Source organism: Hemicordylus capensis, chromosome 4, assembly GCF_027244095.1.
Source record: "Hemicordylus capensis ecotype Gifberg chromosome 4, rHemCap1.1.pri, whole genome shotgun sequence".
Classification (NCBI taxonomy): Eukaryota; Metazoa; Chordata; class Lepidosauria; order Squamata; family Cordylidae; genus Hemicordylus; species Hemicordylus capensis.
Genome location: NC_069660.1, coordinates 183,056,189 through 183,081,023, shown reverse-complemented (window position 1 = coordinate 183,081,023; position 24,835 = coordinate 183,056,189). Strand labels below are relative to the sequence as shown.

Below are 24,835 nucleotides of genomic sequence, written 5' to 3'. Positions count from 1 at the left end.
CACACACAAGTGGGAATCTGCCTTTTTCACCAGCAGAAAGCATACTGTCACTCAATTCATTGTATAGCTTGTCAAAAATGTATCAAATCCCACCAAGCAATTGCATTCAAGTTTCTATATTCAGAACAAATTATTGTGGGGTTTTTTAGGTAGTGAAAGGTGGACCTTGCAATAAAAAGTTATATTAGCTATATTTCAAGTTTTATCTAATTACATGTTCCTTGATCTAACCCAGAATAAGCACCTTAACAATCCCAATGTTAATCCTAATCAATAAGACATCTGGTTACGCAAAAATGAGAAGTGACAATTTTAAGTTTTCCTGTAGTTTAACTATATTAAAACAAATACTACTTCACATGTTTGATACTTTGTTAACACATAAGGAAAAAGACAAAGCTTCACATTGCATGTTTATATGCTCACAATATTAAATAACTTAAAAAAACCTTCCCTTATAAGCTTTAGCTTTCATAATATTTGGCAACCTGTGGTATCTAAACAGGCCAGTTTCCCCACAGTGCTACAGTACTCTGCCATAGTGCAAGCAGATTCACACTACTAAAAATGTCTAATCTAAATGCCAAATCAGTGGACAGTTAAGGGAAGGGGGGTGGAGAGAAGTGCCTACCGTTTAGTACCATGTCAACATTAGGACAGTATACAAGGTATTATAAGTTTATGCTGAACACAATTTTGTGTTCAAACACAGAGATAAGTAACATAATACCAAAACCTAACAAAATCCCAACATTCTGCAACAGAAAATATCCCCAGCGGCTACATCCATGATCGCTAGCATCATTGTGGAGCATTTCAGGAACCTGCATTTTTAAAAAGAAAAAAAAATATAAAAATAAGTTATCAGTATCTTCAAGTTGGTAGTAATTATCTTTCAGTTTACAGTATGGCTGATTACTCTGCAGGCTGCAATAGAACTTCATTACTTCACAAGCAGCTTGTAGGCTTCTGGGGAGGTGTCTGGCTGCCACTGTTAGGGTGCAAAACTGGATGGACCCAGCAGGGCTGCTTTTATGCAGGGCTGCTTTTATGCAGAGGCCTATCTTTTAGGCTTGTGCAATTAACTCCTCTTCAAAAAGCTGAAGTCATAACACGCACAGCCCCTGCTGATGCAGTGCAAACGGGAGCGTTTCCAACGCGAACCTCCATACAGGATCTGGATCTAAAACTGGCTGCTTATTAAGGATGTGAATGGAACCGGTGCCTGGGCCAGTTGGGCAACACTGTTTTTGAGAAGAGTGCTGGCGGGTGAAATGTGGCCGGGGGGGGGGGAGCACCCTCCCCAGTCCTTAAAGTTATCCCCCACCTCTCCTTCGGACCAGCAGTTGCCAGTTCCGTGCACATCCCTACTGCTTACCAGTTTCAAAGGCCCCCTTAAAAGCACACAAATCCCTGCTGCGATTCCAATTCCAAAGCCAAAGCCCTGGAAAGAACTACATTTCCCAGGGCTACCTGCATACCTTCCAAGATGCTGCTGAAATGCAGAGCGGCTCTGTGCTCTTTATGGGGCCCTCAGAACTGATAAGTGGTTGATTTTAAAGCCAGGTGCCATGCAGAGGTGCACATTGGGAACACTCACCCCTTTGTGAAGCCAGCAGGGCTATATACATTATTCAGCTTCAGCTATGCCAAGCTGAGTAATTGCACAGGCCTAACATCTTATGTATTCTTATGCCATTCAGTAGTTGGCATATTCTTTAAGTTAAAGTTCTTAGTTAACAAATTTGTATTTTGCTCAGTTGCTTTTATATCTCAATCCAGAAACTGTCTGCACCAGCAAATGCATACTCAGATGGACATATCAAGGACTATCCCAAACACCGACTAGCCCAATGTCCTACTGCCATTTCAGGGCAAATGTGTGGCTGCAACTATCTAGGCCCAGAGTGCTACCAGAATCTAATCCTATTCATACACTTACCATATCCACAAGGGCCACATACATGAACAGCCCAGCAGTAAGTGCAAAGATCCACATAGAAACATTGTCAGCATAATGGCCAATGAGTATCCCAGTAGCCATGCCAAGATATGCCAGCATAGCTGAGAGAGCATTATAAAGAACAGCTTGTTTCACAGTCATGCCAGCTTTGAGAAGTACAGCAAAATCTCCTGCAAGAAAGAGAATTTTGTTTTAATTAATGGCCATTTGTCCTAATATCTCGCAACATATCACTTCATTCCAATAAGGGCTGTCCTGAAACCTATTCTGAAGCCTTAAAAATTTGTTTGCTTTCATAATCAGGTCTCCCAGACTGGAGACACACACACACACAAAATTTTCCCACTCAACTTTTTCCAACACTCCATAGAAAATCTATTGGGATAGTCTTATAAGTTTATGTTGAGAATGTCATTCACACAAACTGCAGCTAAAGCAGTGAAAGTTTTGATTTATACTTGGTTAATTGTTTCCATGTATTAACTGGGAGAGAGAGTGTGGTAAACCAATGACATGGTTATAACTGGTCACATACTCTAATTATTAAGAAGTATATATTTTAACTAACAGTGGCAGTCATCTTACCCAATTCATGTGGTAACTCATGGCAGAAGACTGCAACAGAAGTACTTAAGCCACTAGATAAACCTTCAGTAAAAGCAGCCCCTGGGAGAAGACAGAAGAACATGATTGTGAGGCAGTATCATTTGGGGAATGCAGTTGGAGGCCTATACAAATTAAAAGGCCTGACTCCCATAAGCAAGATCTACAATAAGGTCATGATATTGCAAAGAGAATTTAATAGAACAAGGATAAATAGAATTCTGTACTCTCGCTGTACAGAAGACAGCAAAAATTACCAGGAATGTGCAATTATACGCCATGTAATGTGAAGTTTGAAGACTACAACCATTCAGCAGGGAGATTCTAATCACATTTACACGTTCAGTCCCATTGTAAACCAATTGACTTGATGTCTGTAAATGTGTTTTGGATTTAGATATACATGAGGGATTATTAACAGATGTACAAAATAAGGAAAAATTCTTCAGATTTTCATATTACAAAATAGAACAAAAAGACACCTCATGAAAGTAATATTCTGCTGACCTAATGACAAAAATAGTTTTTAGACAATGCACAATCAATGATCACTAGCAAAGAGTGTAACTATATACCCATGTACATATATAAATAGGTCATCCTCATCCTTGGGAAGGACAGGAATTGGTAACCAACTAACAAAGCAATAAAAATTTGGCCCAACATTCCCCCCATCCTTATGTTAAGTATTCTTATGTTTAGGATAGTAAGGGGAGGAAGACTGTGGGCGGGGTATCAAAAGTAGAGTTACTGATAAATTATTACATTTAAAGAAGCCAGCACCAAGAGCACCGACTTCATTTAATATATGGCTTTTATTTTGACATCAGACAGTGGTGTGTATTTAGCTAGTTCTTTAAAAGTTAAATACAAACTGTAACTACAGTACATATAAAAACTACAACATATTCATAGTTAGCCAAAAACGTTTAATGGGTCTTAGAAAATCTTGAGATGACTGATTCTAACAGAAGGCTCCCCTCTTTCCTCTTCTATCCTTGTAGAAGCCCAGAGAGAGAGAGAGAGAGAAACCATTTGAGAAACATGGGGAATTGGATCTCCCATCAAGATACATGAACTAGCTTTAGGGGGGGAAACAGAAGACACACTAACCAATTGCAAGGCCATCACTGAAGTTGTGTAGTCCATCACCCATAATTACCATCCAGGCTAGAGTTGCTATACCAGCATCTTTTAGTTCTTCACGTGAATAGCGCTGGCTATGGCTATGTGGGTGGTGGTTCTGGTGGTGGTGATGATGCAAAATATGATGGTAATCATGGTGATGATGACTGAGATGGTCCGACTGTCCTAGAGTGTCATGTAAATGTGAATGGCATTTGTTTCTGCACCCCCTGGATGCATATTCATGGTCAGCAGCCTCTTGGTGTGAGTGAGCGATCATGACTTCTTCTTCTTCTTGTACTACTGGCTTCTGAGAGATGAAGTTTGATTGGTCTTGGGAATCTGCCCCCAGGTAAGCTTCAGGTCCTTGGAAAAGCAAAGGAAAGACTAAATTTAAATAAAACCCCAAATTAATTTGAAGCAAGAAAAGGCAAAAGACCCAAAACAATTTTCTATTTTACCTATTGCAGCATTTCAGTACCTGCATACCTCACTGCTAGAAACCTTTAGAGTTCTGTTTCCACAGGTTTCAAAGAGAGAAGCATTCTGTGTAGCTATGTGAAAGTTACTCATTTCTGATCCAGTTTTATGTGCTTCTTGGGGTCAATTCACATGTGCAAGTCAGCCACTTATTTTCTCCATATGATCTTTCCCATGTATAGAATCAGACAGAGAAACTTAAAGAATCAGAATATACATGAATACGGTGTCATTATGCTGCTAGGAGTTTTGCGGCAACTGCATAAATGGCTGTTGAACACTGTGACCTGTATTCATAGGTAACCCAGCTCAAACTGCGATCTCCAATCCATGGGAGGAGATCATCAGGTGGGAGGGGTGTTAAATGCCATCTCACATTTGCGAAGCGACTCTAGGTTGCACCAGGAGAAAACTCAAATTTACAAAAGTTGTCTCATATGTTCCGTTTCAAAACTCTTAGAAACTTACTGCAAGAGCAACCAGCTATGATCTTGGTGAGATCATCCCAAGTCCTGAAGGAATGGGGTACCAGAGCTAAGACCCACCATACTCTTTTTGGACCAAGGGGCTGAAGTAATTTATGAACGAAATGGAAGCATACATGTTGTCACTACAATGAGAATCTACAAAAATACAAGAAAAAACTGAACCACCTTTTTGAGATAGCAAATATGAATTCACTAGACCAGAAAGAGATAATATCTTTAAGAGATAAAGAGGTGATATGAAAAAATCTGATTACGCAAAAGCTAGCTCTCCTGATGGAGCAAAAAGCTTGAGTGAAGGCCTTACAGAACTACAGAATGAAGATCTGAAGAACATCATATTTAAAATTAAGACTCTAGGAACCCCTAGTGGTGATGTTAAGGATGTAGCTTGACAGCTATATGTAGAAGGGATTTGGTAACAGCCTTTACCTTGGTAAGGATTTGGTAATTTATAGTAGACAATTCTGTCAACTATTCATTAAATCATGTATTTATATACCAGTTTCAACAAAAAATTTCTTGAAGTGGCTTACAAAGAAAAATAATAAGATGGTCCTCTATCCTCAAAGGGCTAACATTGAATGTGTCAATGCCTTTCCATCTTTCTTTTCTTTTAAATAGCAGTCACATGGGAGCAATCCAGAGTCAGAGCATGGGGAGGGCGTTTAACCCTTTCTCCCTGCCATGGTCCTGATCCAGATGACTCCTCGACAGCTGATATTTGTCGTGGAAACGAAGCCTCCGTCGGTGCAATAGGAGCCTCTCTCCCAGGGCAAACAGCACCAGGTCAGGACCAGCTGCATAGTTTCCCCTGCTAACTGGGCAAAGAGGCACCTTTTACCGTGGTGATTCTATTTATTTAGCAGGGGGAGAGTAACTGGCCCTGTCCACCCCCAGCACAGTACCTCCAGTGACTGTTGCTGGTGTCTATCTTGTGTTTCTTTTTAGAATGTTAGCCCTTTGGGGACGGAGCCACCTTATTTATTTATTATTTCTCTGTGTAAACCGCCCTGAGCCATTTTTGGAAGGGTGGTATAGAAATCAAATTATTATTAATAATAATAGTTTCTTGGGAGAGCTGGTGCCATGTATTAACCAAGAGCTAAGCTATGGATCAGGAAATTCCTGGTTTAAATCACACCAGCCATAGATTCTCTAGATAGCCTAAGTTAAGCTGCTCTCTCTTAGCCTCAGCAGGTGGTATTGATCCACCTACAGAGTTTTCACAAGGATTATAACAAAATAAGAGTATGTAAAACACTTTGAACACCCTACTTATGTAGTATTATTATTCAGGCACTCATCCAGTTGCTACTGGCAGCTGCCAAGTCTTGATTCAAGAATTTAGGGTCTTCTCTGTTTAAATATTGTGTGGCACAAGTAGGCAATCTGGAAAGTTTAAAAAAAATGAACTCTGTTCATCTCTGTTCCTTAACCATAGCTTGCTGTTTTAGGGGAACACCACGGTGTCTTGCTGAAGCAGGAGCAGATAAGAGAACACAACACAGCAATGAGCAAAGCTGCAACTATGTTAAAGGTCAGAATTAATGATGGCATCACCCTCCTGCTGGCAATCTCAATTTGGAATAGGCTTGGCTAACATGTTAACTTCTAAAATAACTGGACCATCAATATTGTTTTGACACATTCTGAAGTTTGGACCTTGTCATGTCCCCAGTGACACCACTGGGAGCATGACTGAGCCTGGACGCACTCCCTTAAAAGATGTATCTGGCAGTTTCCTGACATTTGTAATGCTGAAGTGGCAGCATCTTAGGCATCAGGGACATGCAATTTCCAGGGTACCCAACATCCCTATTAAGTACTCAGGCATCTTGCAGAAACTACAAGTCTCAACGTCCTTTCTACCTGGGATGCTACCATTTCAGTGCTTCAGATACCAGGGAGTAACAGAGGCCTCCCTGTTGCTGCAGTCAAATAAGTTTTGGAGGAAGTGAAGTAGGCAGATGCAGCAATGGCATTAAGGACAGTAATTATGAGCTGAGCCCAAATTTTGATGTACTTTCAGCTCCTAATGAGCTAAAGTCTGCATTTATAAGTCTCTACAACTTTGGCACCATCTCAGGTCAAAACTGGAAACACAGCAATCTGTGAAAAAAGGCAAAATTGTATCAAACGCCAAACAAAGTTGCCAGACTGAAAACCAGCCATAAGAGACCAACTACCCTACCATCATGCGTCAATATATATATATATATATCTGTTACAGAGATATAAGGTTACTTAGTCAAATAATGGCATTCACAATAATCGGGCTTTAGGGATAAGGAGTGCCTGTAATGTTTTGACAAGCACAGCTGCATAACATGTACTGAACTTACTGTCGTCAGAGTCTAATTTTTCTTCATTTGTTGAAAGCTGAGAGTCATATTTAGATAGCTGCTTCTTGATTTCTGCTTCATCATCTTCATTTTTTTTCTGATTCCAAAAACATATACTGATGTTAACATTTTTGGCCACACTTCTTCAATGCTATGTAATTGCTAGGCACCACACAGGAACATAAAAAAGGTATCAACAGGTAATATGGAACAGATCAAAAACCAAGAAAAAGTTGAAGTAAGATCCCATTATATACCATTTTATAAGCATACGTATTAATCAAGATTTTAACATAAATCTCTTTCAAAGAAAAAACTACATAGGAACATGTTCCTATCTCTCTACACGGTGGTACAATTGCATTCATCCAGTTAATAATTTACCAAAATATCAAGAGCGCCTTCAAGTTACTAGGTTTGGATAAATAAAAAGGTATCCCATCATGTAAGCAAACAATTGCACCAGGTCCTGCTTGCATAATACATATGGATAACATGGGATAAGCACCACATTATATAAAGTCTCACAGGTCTTTACAGGTGTGTAACTGAGCAAGATGGCACACGACAGTAACTATTTCACATAGTTTCCTATTCTTTTTTATTTTTAAGATATCTAAAGGACTGCCTGCTCCCAAGTGAATCTACCTACCTTACAAGAGGATATTCTGCGCCTCATGCAGACCCTGGCTGAGGTCCAGTCATCATGCAAGCAGGACAGAGCCTTCTCTAGCTGCATTCAGACTGGATTTTCCTCCCCATGGAAACCTGCTTTCTCACTTCCCTCATGACTTTTCACAAATGGGTCAACACAGTACTTTTTTTCTTCTTCAAATTTTTGGACTGCGAAAGAATTTTTGAGAGGTTCTTTTTAACTGCTGCTGTTTATCCAGTGTGTTTTTTAGTTTGTAATGTAGCTTTTAGCTGTTTTAATAATGAAGTTTTTAAATCTTTGTGAGCTTGGGGGTCAGGAAGACTAAAAAAAAATCAAAAATAATCCCAAGTCAAGCTTGATTTTCGTTATGTTTCCCCTCCCCCTTATGCTAAGACCTTGGGCACATAGAAAGTGGCATTCACTAGACATGGATTTTATCTCTCAAAGTATTCAAGAATAAGGATTTCTACATCTCACTGAGTTCAATTAGATAAACTGTGTGAAGTTTAATTTTCCTACTGAAACCAACGGTACTTTGTAGTAGTAGTAGTAATAATAATAATAAGCAGAAGAAGCAGAAGAAGCAGCCGCCCCTGCATGGTCAATATTTGCACAATATAAGTGGAAAACCAGACATCACCAAGACCTGGCAATGGCTTAAGAATGGTTGCTTGAAGAGAGAAACAGAGGATTTAATACTGGCTGTGCAAGAACAGGCACTAAGAACAAATGCAATAAGAGCAAAAGTCGAAAAATCCACAACAAACAGCAAGTGCCGCCTTTGTAAAGAAGCAGATGAAACAGTGGACCACCTAATCAGCTGTTGTAAAAAGATCGCACAGACTGACTACAAGCAAAGGCATGACAAGGTAGCAGGGATGATACACTGGAACATCTGCAAAAGATACAAGCTACCTGTAGCCAAGAATTGGTGGGACCATAAAATTGAGAAAGTTGAAGAAAATGAGGATGTAAAAATATTATGGGACTTCTGACTACAAACAGACAAACATCTGCCACACAATACACCAGATATAACTGTAGTCGAGAAGAAAGAAAAACAAGTCAAAATCATCAACATAGCAATACCAGGGGATAGCAGAAGAGAAGAAAAAGAAATAGAAAAAAAATCACCAAATACAAAGATCTACAAATTGAAATTGAAAGGCTGTGGCAGAAAAAGACCAAAATAATCCCAGTGGTAATTGGTGCCCTGGGTGCAGTTCCAAAAGACCTTGAAGAGCACCTCAACACCATAGGGGCCACAGAAATCACCATCAGCCAATTACAAAAAGCAGCTCTACTGGGAACAGCCTATATTTTGCGACGATATCTATAATAACCAACAGTATTGATGATAAAATTCAGCCATCCCAGGTCCTTGGGAAGGACTCGATGTCTGGATAAAACAAACCAGTCAATAACACCTGTCTGACTGTGTAAACAAGAAATAATAATAATAATAATAATTATTATTATTATTATTATTTATTAATTCAATTTCTATACCGCCCTTCCAAAAATGGCTCAGGGCAGTTTACAAGAGAAATAACAAATAAGATGGAACCCTGTCCTCAAAGGGCTCACAATCTAAAAAGAAACACAAGATAAGACACCAGCAACAGTCACTGGAGGTACTGTGCTAGGGGTGGATAGAGCCACCCTCCCCCTGCTAAATAAAGAGAACCACCACATTAAAAGGTGCATCTTTGCCAAGTGAGCAGGGGTCAACTTTGGTTGCCAGAACATACGTTACCTTGGCATCTTCACAAAGGTATTGTTAGGATGTGCAAGCTGGTCTCTGTGTGTATAAATTCTATTCTTATTGGAACAGTATGGCTTGGTAGAAGAGTGCATCCCATTCCTTCACATCTGGAGTTTTGTATAAGTCGCTCCTTAATATTCTCACACAGAAAAAGTTAAAGCTACTTTTCAAAATACCATTTCCCTACCTTTTTTTTCTTGTCTTTAAACTGCTTGATTAAAGTGATCAAGTGCTCAACAAGAAACATGATATATAGTCCCCCAAGTGCTGTGAGGCCCTTCCATGTAGAATCCAGATAAGCACTCTCTTCTGCACTTTGAAAAACAAGATGCTTAAAAAGAGGATCTTTGTGTTCCACTGTATTCTCATGATTATGATGATGGCTTCCATGAGACTAAAAGTTAGAGAAAGAGGGGAAGAAAAGTCAGTCAATTTCCATAAAAGATATTAGAGAGGAAAGGAGGAGGGCGGCCTGTCAATTAGTGATGTGCACGGACTGGTCCGGAGGCCATTCTACAGGCCTACGGACCGGTACGACATGAGGCGGTTCGGTGGTTTGATGCCACGGTGGGGGGAGGGTGTACTTACAGCTCCCGCCGCTTTACCCCCACCAGCGTGTATTTTAGAAATACAAAGCAAAAGGCTTCAGAAAGCCTCACATGTGACACGGAGACAGGACATGCACACACGCAAAAGGCTTTCTGAAGCCTTTTGCTGCAGAAAGGGGGAAGGGGCGGCAGGGAGGTACCCTGTCACCCCAAATGCTTTCTAAAATATGCGCGCCGGCAGGGGAAAAGCGGCGGGAGGGGTAAGTACACCCTCCCTCCGCTCTTAAAGGAACCCCCACCCCAGTGCCGGACCGCAGCTCCGCGGTTCTGTGCACATCCCTACTGTCAATCCCATTTTTCTCTTAATGTTTGAGGAGTGTATCTAGAGACGTTGCACCTCTGTCTAGATAGGATGAAGAAGGGTGCTGATAGACTCAACTTTAGTCCACACATTCAGAAGAAGAAAGTGGTAAAGTAGCCTGTACAATTTTAGACTACAGCTTTAGAGTCTAGTTTTGAACACGTAATTTTTGAACAGGTTTGACAACCCATGTGAAAATGGTGGATCAAGGAGAGAGGTTCTAGCCTGGCTCATTCCCTGTTTTGCTAGTTTCTATTTGCAAGGAGTAATTCCATGAAGCAGAAATACATTTTTAAATAAATACATTTTTTAAAAGGAGCGAGAGAGTCACCTGCAGTCTGAAGTGGCACAATCCATTCTACATCCCAAAACTCTTATCACCTCCTTCTGCTGCCCATGAAGACCAAGTTGAGTGGTACATAGGACTGAGTGCCAAGAATGTATGAAACTAAAGTGTTTGCAACCTCTGTGTTTTCTCTCTTATGCTAGCAATGCCAGTTCCTCAGATTATAAGAATGGCTCAGAGTTTTCTCTCTTTACTGACCAAAAGGATGCAATAATCCTATATGCATACAAAACTTGGAAAATTCTTTTGACACTATTTCAAGTAGCCAAGAAGGAATTTAACTAGTTGTGACTTTCAAAGCACAAGGGGTAGCATCCAGAGTCAGTCATGACTAAAGGAACTATTCATGCATTATGGTCAATGCACATACAATGTAGTGTCTGAATGGAACTTAAGCCTCACTGAAAATAATAGGACTTCAGTTAGTAAACTTGTCCCATTGATTTAAATGGAGCTTAGTCATGATGACTAACTTAGTCTGGATCCTGCCCAGAGGACTGTTTTGGCAGATTTACAGGATCCCTTAAGCAAACAGGTATACAGACAGGTATAATGACTGGTGCAGCAATACACTGTGTCAGCCTGTGGCATTTCAATTCCGACTTGAGCTAAATATAGGTCTGTATGTTAGCACACCACTGACAGACCAATGGTCTCCTAATGCTAGCTCCCACTAGCATGGGGAGATTGAAAGCAGTGTCACCAAATGCTGATGCAGATGACTGTATTAATAAGGGGCTTACCTGGAGCATGTTGCCTGTATAGAATTCTCAAAGCATTCTGGCCATCACAAACCATCTATTTCAATGGACATAGCTAGAACATTAATGGGCTTTTCAAAACTGTCTTATGTCTCACATCTCCAAATGTTCAAGGAGGCTAGTATAGCTAGAGGAAGCACAACTGGCACAGAACACAGAAGGATGGTTTTGCTCTGCTCAGCAAGCATACAGCAACTACATTGTTACATCAGTGCTCCATGTTCAACAACAGCAGCCAGCTGCCTCTAGAATTCATAAGCAGGACAGTCATGCTCACCTCAGATACTGGGAACAAACAATGAGGGGAATGGGCATTTTGTCTGCTTGTGAGCTTCCAGAGATTACCAGCTGGTTGTGCTGAAAACAATATGCTGGAATTTGATCTGATCCATCAAGGCAATTTTTATATTCTTAACCCTAGGGTTGCAGTTCTTTAAGGTGTACCCCACCCCCCATAAGAATGCAGAAGTACTTGGACTTATTTCTGAGTATATATGCACAGAACTGGACTCATCATGAGACACGAGTTCCTCCACTCTGAAAAGCAGAATAGAATTGCAAGACAACACACACAGGGGAAAAGGTGTGAATGATGTTTGACACAGAATACATATTTAAGTCGAAAACTTTGTTTTATTTCAAAGTGTGCCATAAGCAAGACTATTGCTTTGCCCCCTTTCTGTACTTACATCTCCCCTATTCAAATTCATGTTTGCACCATTCTCCAAAGTGACACAGCCAAAAGTTAACAGGGGGTAAAAAAGAGATACTTACGTGTGGAAGAAGATGCAGAAGAGCATCTCCACTGAGGGTACCAACTGCTAATGCCACAAGGAAGCTTAGAAGGAACTTGAAAAATACACGATTCATAAGAGGAACCAATATAACACCCAGTAATGAAAGAAAACTGATTACGGAAATGGATATAATTCCACCAAACCAGGCTGAAAAGAAAGGGGACAAAGGGGGGGTGGGGAAGAGATATATTGAATGCTTCACTCAGATATTTTCTTGAACAATTCCCACCTTCCACATTACATCTGAGAAAAACTGGCAGAAGAGGAAATAAATCAGAAATCCTACTAAGTAGATATCCTATTGCTTGGCACAGAAACATATTTCCTTTTCCCTTTTCTGAGTAGTAAGATGGAAGATAATTCTGTGTAACTTAGATGACTACATGATGCATTCTGAACACTTGGTCTAAAAAGAGGCAGTTTCTCACGCTTTGGGACCAACGTAACTACAGTGACTTTTATTTAGGAGAACAATCCAGAATTAATTCTTGCTCCACAGCTTTACTAGTACAACACAAAAACTGATATTAAACAGGAGATTTTTTTTTATTTCACCAAACCTACCTACTTGCAATGAATATGTTTTTGGAGGAATTTCTGCTTTTTCACTTGCTGAATGAATTACACAGTATCTACCATCAATCTGGTTAACGATAGCTGGACAAAGATAACTAAAGTCTGTGGCTGTCAACAGAACTTGTGTACTTATTCCATGAGAGAGCATCAGTTTTGACGCATTGAAACACTGTAGAAGAAACAAAAAATATTTCAGGCAAGTAGATACATAAGCATTACAAGACTGACTTCGAACTACTATGTATCTCTTATTCAACTAACTGGTAAGCTTCAAGTGTCCTGTAAGACAAGCCAACAAAAAGCAAGGTTGACTCACCATTGCATTATGTGTTACTTGTGCCCATTATGCAATAACAAAATACACTGGTCCCTATAGAGAGGTAGCTGTGCAAGTAGTTCTGTAAGCCCAAGATTTCTCCCTCCACAACCATATAGGAACACCCCCTTCTGCATATTTAACTCTTTTTGAAACTTAGTTTCAGAAGTAATTTGTAATATGGAAAGGGACATGCTGTTCAAGGCAAAAAGCTCTGCCCAGTGCCTTGTGTGTAAATCTAAACATCCACAGGTTTTTATATCAAAAATATTTGGAGATTGGGAACAAACAACAAACTGGCACAAATTGATTTTAAAAGACTGGTTACAGACTGGTCAAAAGTGTTTATGCTTACACTGGATTACTTGATAACATTCCAGCTAGGAAGACAACTAGATTACTTAAAGCAACTATTTTGGTAGTTTGTGTGCAGTCTGATCAAGAAGAAAAATAGTATCAGGTGAACTCAAAGCAATGGCAAGTAGACTGGCTTAAATACAATTTAAAACTGTCAAATCAGGCTTGTAAATAACTTCTACAGGCCCCCCCAAAGATGACCAGACAGGAAATATTTTGTAGCATTGAAGCAAGCTTGGCCTTTTCCCCTTTTGGCCATCAAAGTGTCAACAATTATTAATAATGGTTTGAACTAGTAAAATTTGAGAGCTAGGGGACTTGTGTGCAAGGTTAAGTGAAAATGTCCAATATTGGCAACTTAGCTACCTTTTCATTCTAGCCTTTTATTGTCTCTGCAATATGAAAGCTTTTCTACTTCATTACCAGAAAGGTTGGTGTAATAAAAGTTATCGCTTCTACTTTGCATCTCACACTCATGATCTACAATTCCCTTAAGAAGATCCTTATTCTAGTGGTCTTAGACCAGGCCTCATGGAAAATACTTTCCTGTGAAATCTTTCCACTAGTGCCCAGTCATGTTTCAATGTACTTACCACATGTGCTACCTTTTTGTTGAAAGCCGACATAGTGACATGAATTGAAAGACTGTCAAGGAAGTACTACTTTAAAACAAGCTTCAATTTACTTAAGATTTGTTCTCAATAAATCCTTTTTGTTTTCACTTTAACAATCTGATTTCAGAGCTTTCCAGTGCCCCCAATAGGGAAGTGTACAAACCTGTTCAGAGGCCCTTTTATGAGCCTTCAAACAGGTTCAAAGACTGGGGGGGGGGTGTATCCAAAGTTCGAAGGTGGGGGGTGTCTAATATTAAGGGTGGGGGAGGGTACACTTACCCCTCCCCTGCTTTCCCCCCGCCGACGCTCAATGTCAGTAAGAGCCTTTGGGGCAGCAGTGTACCTCCCCGCTTCCCCTTCCCCCTCTTCGGCCGGAAATGCTGAGTGTGCACATCACAATCGTGTGCCCATCAGATGTGCACAAGCATGCGATGTATGTGCTTCCGGTACTTCCAGCCGAAGAGGGGGAAGGGGCAGCAGGGAGGTTCATTGCTGCTCCCAAGGCTTTTACCGATACCAAGCGCCGGTGGGCGAAAGTGGGGGGGAGGGTGTGCACCCTCCCCCCACCCTTAAAGTGAGACCCCGCGCACACACTCAAGCCACCCCTGCCCGGTTCCGTGCACATGCCTACCCCCTAAAACAAATGTCTCTGGGCAAAGGCAAAATCAGGCTTCATGACTACTCCTTTCTGCATATCAAATTCCTGTTTTCAGGTTCATGACTCATTAAGTTCCCGCTTTCAGTTCTATACAAGCTGAAAAGGGCAAAGAAGCTTAAAATGGAAGCTTAAAATTGTTCGTTTCTTTTTTCTTGGAGGAAAGTGCAAGCTTATTGAAATTTTGATGCCCTCTGACTCCAGCAACAGAAACACTGTACAGTCAGCAATTCAGACTGACCACAGGGATTTACAAGTAGTAATATTCAACAAAATATGGGTTTATTCATAGTTAACTGCAAAAGGCAAAGCACTGTGCTTTTTAGTTGCAAGTTAGAGACAAAAAAGCCAGTTATGGAGAGGTTAATATAACTTGGGTCTTCCAGCTACAGGCTAAACCTAAAGCTGTTTTTATTTTACAAAAAATATCAGAACTTTTCACTCTGGTTTAATCTTCAGTAATGCTAGCTTTCTCCTTGATGAACACAGTTTTAAGACCACGACTTAACACATAAGTATGCATTAAAGTGGGAGGAAATCACTTTTTCACCTCTCAAGACACTTTATGGCAAGTTATCCAAGGATGAATAAATGCAAATCATAAAGGTAACAAATCCATACTCCTCAAACACTACATTATATCTATAATTACCTGCTAACCACAGAAGCAATCAAGAGGGGGGAAAGACAGCAGTGGGAGTAGGATGGCTCTTGTCCAAGGTGTGCAGCAACTATGCTATTATTTATTTCTCATATTTTTATACCACCTGATATTTACATCTCTAGGCAGTGTACAAACTTACTCAGAGTAGGGATGTGCATGAACGCAGTTTGAACACAGGGTGCTTTGAGAAGAAGAACAGGTCTTTACCTTCTCTCCGCCGCCCCATGCAGCTTCCTGCTGGGGTGGTGCGCATCCCAAGAAGTCCCACACCGCCCCAGCATACACATGGCATGCCCTATGCATGCTTACACTGGATGCATGCCGCCCCAGTGGGGGGGGGGGGGTAGAGAGCAGGCAAGGACCAACTCTCCCCTTTCATAAAGCTCCCAAACGGTGCTCAAACCATGATTCGTGCACATCTCCAACCCCGAATTCCAGCCTGGTGTGGCCAGAAAGAGCTAAGGCAGGCCGTGGCTCAGCCATCAACCATGCCTAGATCTCTTGGCTTCTTGCAAGGTTGTGTATTTTTCAGGTGTAGGATATGAAGTCAATCAAGACACAACTGGCTGCCTTTCTCAGCAAGCAGAGAAAAATCCAGCACAGAGGGAAAGGATGTGGGTGACAGTTAACCCCCTCTCCTCCAACCTGAGATTCTTGCATTAGCACAACAAAGGAGGGCAGAAGGGTGGAAAGAGTGAGTGGCCTCTCATTTTCTTTGTGTAACAGGGAAGCCCCATATGAAATATGAAGCACTTATTTACCTCATCTTTCTAGTTTTGGACAAGTGCTACACTTCACTTAAATGCTATCATTTGGTTTTATTCTAAAAAGAGAAACAAAATTGACAATTTCAATAATTTAAGAGGAAAAGATACTTTAATGCTCTATTTAAATCAGGCCTGCTCAACTTCAGCCCTCCTGCAGATATTGGCCTATAACTCCCATAATCCCTGGCTACTGGCCACTGTGGCTGGGGATTATGGGAGATGTAGTCCAAAAACAGCTAGGGGGCCAAAGTTGAACAGGTGTGATTTCAATCAAATATTTCCCATTCTATAATTCAGATACGTAATAAACAAAAGTGGAATCTGACTGGCTGACAACAATGTTTATGCAATATTTATAGCTAAGTGGAGCTTTTATAGAAGAGTAATTGAAACTATTTTCTGATGAAACCCACAGGCCCCATTATTAGATTTATATATAGCTACTTACCTGCGGAGAGTGAAAATTTTCTCCAGGTAATCAAGCATGGATTGGATTCCATATTTCTGTGCTGATTTACCAGTGAAACATACAATAAATGACCTAAGCTATATGTAAAGTATTTGCTCTTAAACTAAACATATCTGACAGAGCATCAAAAATGTTTTTTTTAATGAATACATTCTCTGAATGTTTGTATGAAATTCAGATTTCATTTGAGATCAGATTTTAAGGGAAATGGTGTGTTGTTTTTTAAGAAGACAGAATACAATTGCAGAGAATATAACAGAGAGAAGAACTATGAAAGGAACATCAGTAAAGGACTAGTCAGATATAATGGTTTTGCCATTTACATGTAATAATATTTACATGTATTGCACAACATATAGAAACAAGCATAGTATGTGAACTATTTGCTCCTAAACACAACACACACAGAGAAACCCCAAATGCTGGAACAAGCCTTAATTATACAGGTCTAACACTGTATAAAACTCTAACACACAAATTCTGGAACTCCCATGCCTGCAAAAGCAAAACATCTGAACTGGCCCTGATACAGTGGAAATAAAAAAGCACTGTACAGAATATCCAGCAAAAGGATCACAATTCAAATGTCAACCACTATTTCCACATACAAGAAAACAGTCTTACCTCTTGCGTACTTTGTTTTCTTATTTTAGAATACATGAAACTTCCTCTTTCAGATTCCTTCACAGGAAGGAGCGATTCATTTGCTTTTCCATTTATAAGCAAACTCACATTGCTACTTTCCAATACCATGTTGGGATTGGGGCTGGCAAAGCCTAAGCGTATAGACTTTGGTTCTGCTGTTTCTGAATGTTGTAAGAGAGGGCTGCCCTCGGTGGCTGTGGGGTACGTGGACGTAGTTACAGCAACTGTTGTGCTTTTGCTATTCACAGAGTCCTGCTGGTGATCAGTATGCTCTGTTCTAGGTAAATCATTTGGCTGACTATTCCAAAGATCTTTGTTCACACCACCCAATTCATCACTAAGGCAACTTGTATTCTCAATGTTTGGATTGAGTGTTATGCGATTATGATGGTGATGGTGATGGTCATGGTCTATACCAATTTTTCTCACATGCTCAATGCCCATATTCCATAACAATTTTCTAAACCCTTCAACAGTCAGCGTATTGTTCTCCCCATAACGAGAGAAAAGTTCCTGAAGGTGATGTCTCTGTGCAAGTGTGGCCAAATCAACACTGATACCAGCTGCCTTTTCAGGGATCTGTTTCTCTGGAGTTTGTGCAATTGTGGCTGGTTCCGAGGCATGGCTGCGAGCTTCACAAAATAAAGGTATGGAAAGTAAGAAGAGAAGAGTCACATATTGCTTCTTCTCCATTGCAAAGTCCTGTAAAAAGAGAATGACATTAGAAGGGGGTTATGAAAAACACTCATGTCTCCCATTCTGCAGTTCATCCAGTAGCATATAAATCAAATAAAGTGTGGTCCTTTAGAAACTCTGGTCCTAAACCATTTAGAGCTTTAAAGCTAATTATCAGCATTATGAACTGAGCTCAGAAAATCATCATTAGTTGGTACATTTAGAGCAAAAGAGATGCCACATACATTACTATGATATTCTATAAGATTTCCAAGGAAAGTTAACATGCCACATGAAAGTGGTTTTACTATTAATTACTCTGGATTTTTGTCCCATCAGAATATTTTAATGTTTCTAGACTACCTTTCCAGCCAAACAGAAACAGAGTAGTTCAGGAAAAATGTTTTTTTAAAAACACTGCTCTGAAAAATATTTTTTGAAAAGTTTTTTTCCCCACACACACACCATACATCCTGAAAATGAAGTATCAAACCAGCATCCTTTAGAGAACAGCAACATCCCACAACTAATCCTTGTATAAACAGAAGAGTCTTTGTCTCACTAAAACTTTGTAAGCTTGAGTTCTTGTTGCAGAAGGGAATTCCCAGTTCCATGACTCAGGCAGCCTTGTTCTACACCCTTAACAATTTTGCCTCCTCTGAAAATGAGAATTAGTAGGGCCTCATCCACCAATTTTAATGGCAAGGAAAAGGGAGAAAGTGATACAGGAGAAGGCACACCCTACAATATTAAGGGATGAAGGGCTCAAGACCATTCCGAGCCTTATAAGTAAACACCACCAGTAATAAAATTGTATGCTATGCAAAATTGTATTAAGGAATAGTACTATTATTCTGAATTATGCCTAATCACATATTGTGATTGTGAATCACTTATTGTAATCTGTGGCCTCTGTAAATCACAAAGTATTATAGTAGTTTAGTAGAAGTGCAATGAAAAACCTGCAAAAATTTCCTCTTCATGGACTGCCGATCCCTCCAATAGCAACCAACACAGAAGGCAACCATTTTTTTCCATATTGTTGGTATATCCTACACTATTAATAATAATAATAATAATAATAATAATAATAATATTACATTTATATCCCGCTCTTCCTCCAAGGAGCCCAGAGCGGTGTACTACATACTTGAGTTTCTCATTCACAACAACCCTGTGAAGTAGGTTAGGCTGAGAGAGAAGTGACTGAGTCACCCAGCTAGTATCATGGCTGAATGGGGATTTGCACTCGGGTATCCCCGGTCCTAGTCCAGCACTCTAACCACTACACCACGCTGAGAAGCCTGAGTGGAGGAAATGGGTAGAATCAGTCAGTCTAAGATCTCAATGAACTCTCACAGAGAAAGTATTTTGGACAAAAACAGCTTGTCACTTGTGGGCGAGCATTCCTGGCTCTCATTGCAACTGCCCTCCTTGATTTCTCCATCCTTGTTCCTAAAAAGAAACGTGTACACAGAAGACTTTGGATCTTTTACAAGTTAATAAGCCTGCTGGATAAAAATACACAAAATGTAATAGGGTTCTTGGATTGTTGTGTTATTAGAACATGTAACTCATTGTTGATCGATGCATTCAAAGAGCTAATGATTTATGAACATGCATTTGCAAACAATCCTAACTTTCTTCTTCTGCTGCTTGCATGTAGAAGGTTCCAAGTTCCCTCCCTGGCATCTCCAAGATAGGGCTGATAGAGACTCCTGCCTGCAACCTTGAAGAAGCCACTGCCAGTTTGTGTAGACAAGACTGAGCGAGATGGACCAATGGTCTGACTCAGTATATGACATCTTCCTATGTTCCTATATAGCAGGGATATTATTTATCAATGCTTCTTGGTTAAGCGTTCTGCCTCTGTAAGTTTAAGAAGTCTGCACACACCCTTTACCAATAAGATTTGTTTCACCAAAACATATCACTTCACTTATTTTGTATCGGGAATGAGAGCAACAAGAGTGACCAGGTTCAGGACTGAGAAAGTATTATTATTATTATTGTTTCTTGTTTACACAGTCAGACAGGTGTTATTGACTGGTTTGTTTTATCCAGACATCGAGTCCTTCCCAAGGACCTGGGATGGCTGCATTTTATTGTCAATTGTTATAGATATCATCGCAGAATATAGGCTGTTCCCAGTAAAGCTGCTTTTTGTAATTGGCTGATGGTGATTTCTGTGACCCCCTATGGTGTTGAGGTGCTCTTCAAGGTCTTTTGGAACTGATTATTATTATTATTATTAGTAGTAGTAGTAGTAGTAGTAAAAATATTTATACCCCACCCCTCTAGTAAACTACTCCTCGGGGCGGCTCACAACAATAAGATAGATACAAGATATAATAAAAGTAATAAAATTAACTAAATTAAACAAAAAAGTTGTTAGATTAAAAACCACAACCATTATTAGGTTCAAATTAAAGGTTATTTTAAAAGCTAAAAAGTGAAAGTTATAAGAAGCTAAAGAACCTACCCGATATAACAACAAATGAAGCATTAAAAAGCCTCAAGGTACAGAGCATGGTGAAGCTCTTCAGGGAGGGCGTTCCAAAGCCGAGGGGCCACAACCAAAAAGGCCCTGTCTCTAGTCCCCGACAATCGGGTCTCTGTTAGTGGTGGGGCCATGAGCAGGGCCTGAGATGATGAGAGGAGGGCCCTGGCAGATTCATATGCATGAACGCAGTCCGACAGGTACCCCAGCCCCAAGCCATGTAGGGCTTTAAAGGTCAATACCAGCACCTTGAATCTAGCCCAGAAGCAGACTAGTAGTCAATGAAGCTGATACAGGATGGGTGTAATACTCATGAAGTGACTTGCACCCATGAGCATCCTTGCGGCAACATTCTGCTGAAGCTTCTGAACAGTCTTCAAGGACAGCCCCACATAGAACACATTGCAGTAGTCCAATCTGGATGTTACCAACGCATGAGTGACTGAGGTAGCATCACACAAAGTGACAGCAATGGCCCAGCTCCTTCTTGGACCACAGTCTGTAAACTTTTCAGCCTGACTTATGCATGTCTACTCAGAAGTAAGTCCCACTGAGCTGAATATTCCCTAGAAGTACACAGAAAATAGCACCCTGTGCAAATGATCAACAAGCCCTGGATTCTTGCAGACATTGTCCTGAAGACTTTATTTACTAATGGTAGGTGCATCAGCTCTCTTCCACTACTCCCTCGTCAATTATTTTTATATTGATCGCAGATAAACAGTAGACAAGGAAAGAGGACAGATGGTAATCTGCTATGTAGAGGCATTAGTGGGATGGGGGCCATGGATCAGAAAATATGGTGCCCCACAACCACAGTTACCAGATGTAAAGGAACAGACGGCTCCTGTAACCTTTATCCATTCTGCAAGAGGAAAGGTTGGCAGGTCACAGCTTGCCATGTGGAAGTGAGGAAAGCTGTGCCTACTGGAATTCCATCTCCTACACAATTTAATGACAATTTAATAATAAGGTATCAGAAGAGCCCTGCCCGCCTTTACATAAGAACTTCTTTGCTGATTCAAACCAGAGCCTGCCAAGTCCAGCATTTTGCGTTCACCAGTGACCAACCAGGTATCTCTGGAAAGGATCAGAAGGAAGTCGTGAAGGCAAGAGCCCCCCTCCCGCTCCGCCCCCCTACAGTACAGCAGGGACTCCCAAACTCGGGTCCTCAGATGTCGTTGGACTACAACTCCCATCGTCCCCAACCGTGAGAATTCCTAGTGTATGGCATTCAAAGATAGACTGCCACTGGATATGGAGATCTTTACATCTAGTGACAACATTCTCCCTCCATTACGAACCGACTGAGGTCAGCTTCTCACCGAGCTCCCAGCCCCGGCGGGTGGAGAGGGGAACAGAGACAGTGTGGGTTGCCCACTGCTTCCGTGTCCGACAGAGCGGCGGAGGACCCCACCGCCAGCGTGCGCTGGCCAGCCGCGTTTGATGCACATGCCTCTCCCCTCGCGTTAGGTGGTCTCCCAGGCGAGCAGAGAGAAGGGCGAGAGAGGAGGCCACCCACTCAGACACTGACTTACCCAACATGAGGCACCGTATCCGGGGGCTTTCCCTTCTCACAAGCGACCCACTCTCCTCTTTCGTACGGCGCCCCTGACTCCCCCTACTGCAGAGCAATAGCGCAATGAAGCAGCCTGCGGTCTCAGACGAACGTAATCCCCCCCAACCAATCCGGCTGTAGCTTCATGTCACGAGGGATACTAAGAACCAATACGCGCTCTTTCACGCCTCTTTCCCCCGCCCTTGCCGGGCCTTACTCGTAGGAGAACACAGTCAAGAAGAAAAAGGCAAGACAAAAGAACGAATTCTGCGCCCACGTGGTGAGGATGGCGGCGTCTTTTGCGCATGCGCAACTTGGAAGGTCCTTAAAATGCTAGTGTAGTAGAGGGCGGGTCGGTCGGTGAGCGGAGCGATTGTTTTTATCTTCTAGCGGGTTGCTCAACTTTGGCCCTCCTTCAGCTGTTCTTGACCTACAACTCCTGTAATCTCTCACTATTTGCCACTGTGGCAGGGGGTTATGGGAGTTGTAGTCAAAAAACAGCGGGGGGGGCTAAGTTGAATAATCCTCTTATTTGCATAAAATAAAATATTTGCAAAACATTTACAATATATGTAAAAACAGACTCTCCCTTTTTGTTTCATTTCTATGTGCATGTGTTTAGTGCAAATTCAAGTGTAGAAACACAAAACATCCAGAAAGAATACTCACATAATATATGATAATACATCGGGAGAAGAAAGAGTGGAATTAATTTTGTCCATTCTTTCAATAAATTGGAGCATGAACATCTTTTAATATTATGTACACTTAATGGCACAGTGGAGAAATGACTTGATTAGCAAGCCAGAGGTTGCCGGTTTGAATCCCCGCTGGTATGTTTCCCAGACTATGGGAAACATAGCCTTGCCATGCCTCCCAGAATTTAGGGTAGCCCCCGGATTTAGGGTAGCCCCCGGTTTTTGTATCCTCCACCTGGCTGCTAGATTCCGTCCAGATTTACCTGGATTTCAAATGCGCCACCCGGTTTGCCCGAGCCCGAAATTTTACTCTGTAAAATTTTACTCTGTAAAATTTTACTCTGTAAAAGAACTTCTTAGTTCTTTTGTCTTGTCTTTTTCTTCTTGACTGTGTTCTCCTACGAGTAAGGCCGATCACATGGGAGGGAAGAGAAGGAGAGGAAAGGAAGGAAGGCTCTGTGGCTCTGCATCCAACCACTGGTTCCAGAGTCATTGGTTTGTTTTATTGTTCTAAACCACTGTTTTATTGTTCTAAACCACAGAGACTTGTGGCAGTCAGTATACAAATCTGTCAAATAAACAAAAAAATGCAAATGCAAATTTAGGAGAGGAGAGCTGGTCTTGTGGTAGCAAGCATGACTTGTCCCCATAGCTAAGCAGGCTCTGCCCTGGTTGCATCTGAATGGGAGACTAGAAGTGTGAGCACTGCAAGACATTCCCCTCAGGGGATAAAGCTGCTCTGGGAAGAGCAGAAGGTTTCAAGTTCCCTCCCTGGCTTCTCCAAGATAGGGCTGAGAGAGATTCCTGCCTGCAACCTTGGAGAAGCCGCTGCCAGTCTGTGAAGACAATACTGAGCTAGATAGACCAATGGTTTCCTATGTTCCTGGTTACCACATAATTTGCATAATATGCAAATTAGGTCACCTGGATTTGGGAAGCTTGAATATGGCAACCCTAGGGAAACATCTGAATTGGGCAGCAGCGATATAGGAAGATGCTGAAAGCCATCATCTCATACTGCATGGGAGGGGGCAATGGTAAACCCCTCCTGTATTCTACCAAAGACAACCACAGGGCTCTGTGGTCGCCAGGAGTTGACACTGACTCGCCAGCACAACTTAACCTTTACACCTCTTAATATGGCTTCTGTCAAGTCAAGGAGCTTGGATGCATACATGAAGGTCATTCCATTTTATACTCACAACACCTCTGTGGGGTACTTGGGGCTGAAAGACTGTGGTTTTCCCCAAAGCACACATTCAGCGAACTTCATGATGGAGTGGAGATTTGAATCCTGTATGTGGGTCTTTAGGGATTTGCCTTACGGGTGAGAACTTTTAATAATGTATAATTGAATATTTTTATTTGGTAGGGTGAGGGAGACGCAAGTAACAAACATAAATTGACTAATGTTCAGCTAGACAAGACAGATCCCTTAACCTGCAGGCTGCACTGGCGTGATTATCCCTCCTCCCCAGAGCAGACCATATGATTAAAGTAGGTGATGAAACCCTGCCTTTGCTCTATGTCCAGATTTAGTAAAATGACCCAGAACCCAAAGTACTGCTACGACATTTTGGAAGCCTTTGTTCCAAGTGGCAGGGGTGCCAAACAGCTGGATACAGCAGGATTTTGCTTCCACCTGGGACAAACAGTTCACCTACCTAATGAGATGAGCCAGACACAGCACTACCATTGTTTCTGCTAAGCTTTCAGTGATTAACTGACCCTCTTATAATAGTTCATCACTTATCATCATTATTAATTTAAATTGTGGCATTTGCATACATGGCACATTAATGTGCATTACATCTAAAATCAGCATATTGATTGATTAATTAATTTCTATACCGCCCTTCCAAAAATGGCTCAGGGCGGTTTACACAGAGGAATAATAAATAATTAAGATGGAGCCCTGTCCCCAAAGGGCTCACAATCTACAAAGAAACATAAGATAGACACCAACAACAGTCACTGGAGGCAGGGGCGGAGCTATAATTGGGCGAACGGGTTCAAAGAACCCGGGCCGTGCCCAATCAGGAGCCGCCATTTGCGGCCCTGACACGCCCCCCGCGTCTGACGTCAGACGCGGGGGCGGTAGTTTAGC

General features: G+C 41.4%; 1 protein-coding gene across 1 annotated transcript; it reads right to left on the bottom strand.

Annotated features, from left to right (window-relative positions):
• Nucleotides 1-310: 310 nt before the first annotated feature.
• SLC39A6 (solute carrier family 39 member 6) lies at nt 311-22,235 on the bottom strand. The gene is made up of 10 exons (XM_053243879.1): nt 22,011-22,235; nt 17,277-17,999; nt 12,799-12,979; nt 12,212-12,381; nt 9,609-9,815; nt 7,002-7,098; nt 3,680-4,057; nt 2,549-2,629; nt 1,943-2,133; nt 311-824 (listed from the first exon to the last, which is right to left on the bottom strand). Exons 2-10 carry the CDS (start codon nt 17,988-17,990, stop codon nt 672-674), a joined length of 2,172 nt encoding a protein of 723 aa, XP_053099854.1. The 5' UTR covers nt 17,991-17,999; nt 22,011-22,235; the 3' UTR covers nt 311-671.
• Between the last annotated feature and the right edge of the window lie 2,600 nt (nt 22,236-24,835).

Excerpts from the sequence above, each read along its gene's own strand:
- SLC39A6 (XM_053243879.1), bottom strand. The coding sequence starts at position 17,990 with ATGGAGAAGAAGCAATATGTGACTCTTCTCTTCTTACTTTCCATACCT. Across the intron at positions 12,980-17,276 it reads GAAAACAAAGTACGCAAGAG|TGTTTCAATGCGTCAAAACT; the intron begins GTAAGACTGTTT and ends TTTCTTCTACAG. Across the intron at positions 2,134-2,548 it reads TGAGTTACCACATGAATTGG|GAGATTTTGCTGTACTTCTC; the intron begins GTAAGATGACTG and ends TCTTTCTTGCAG.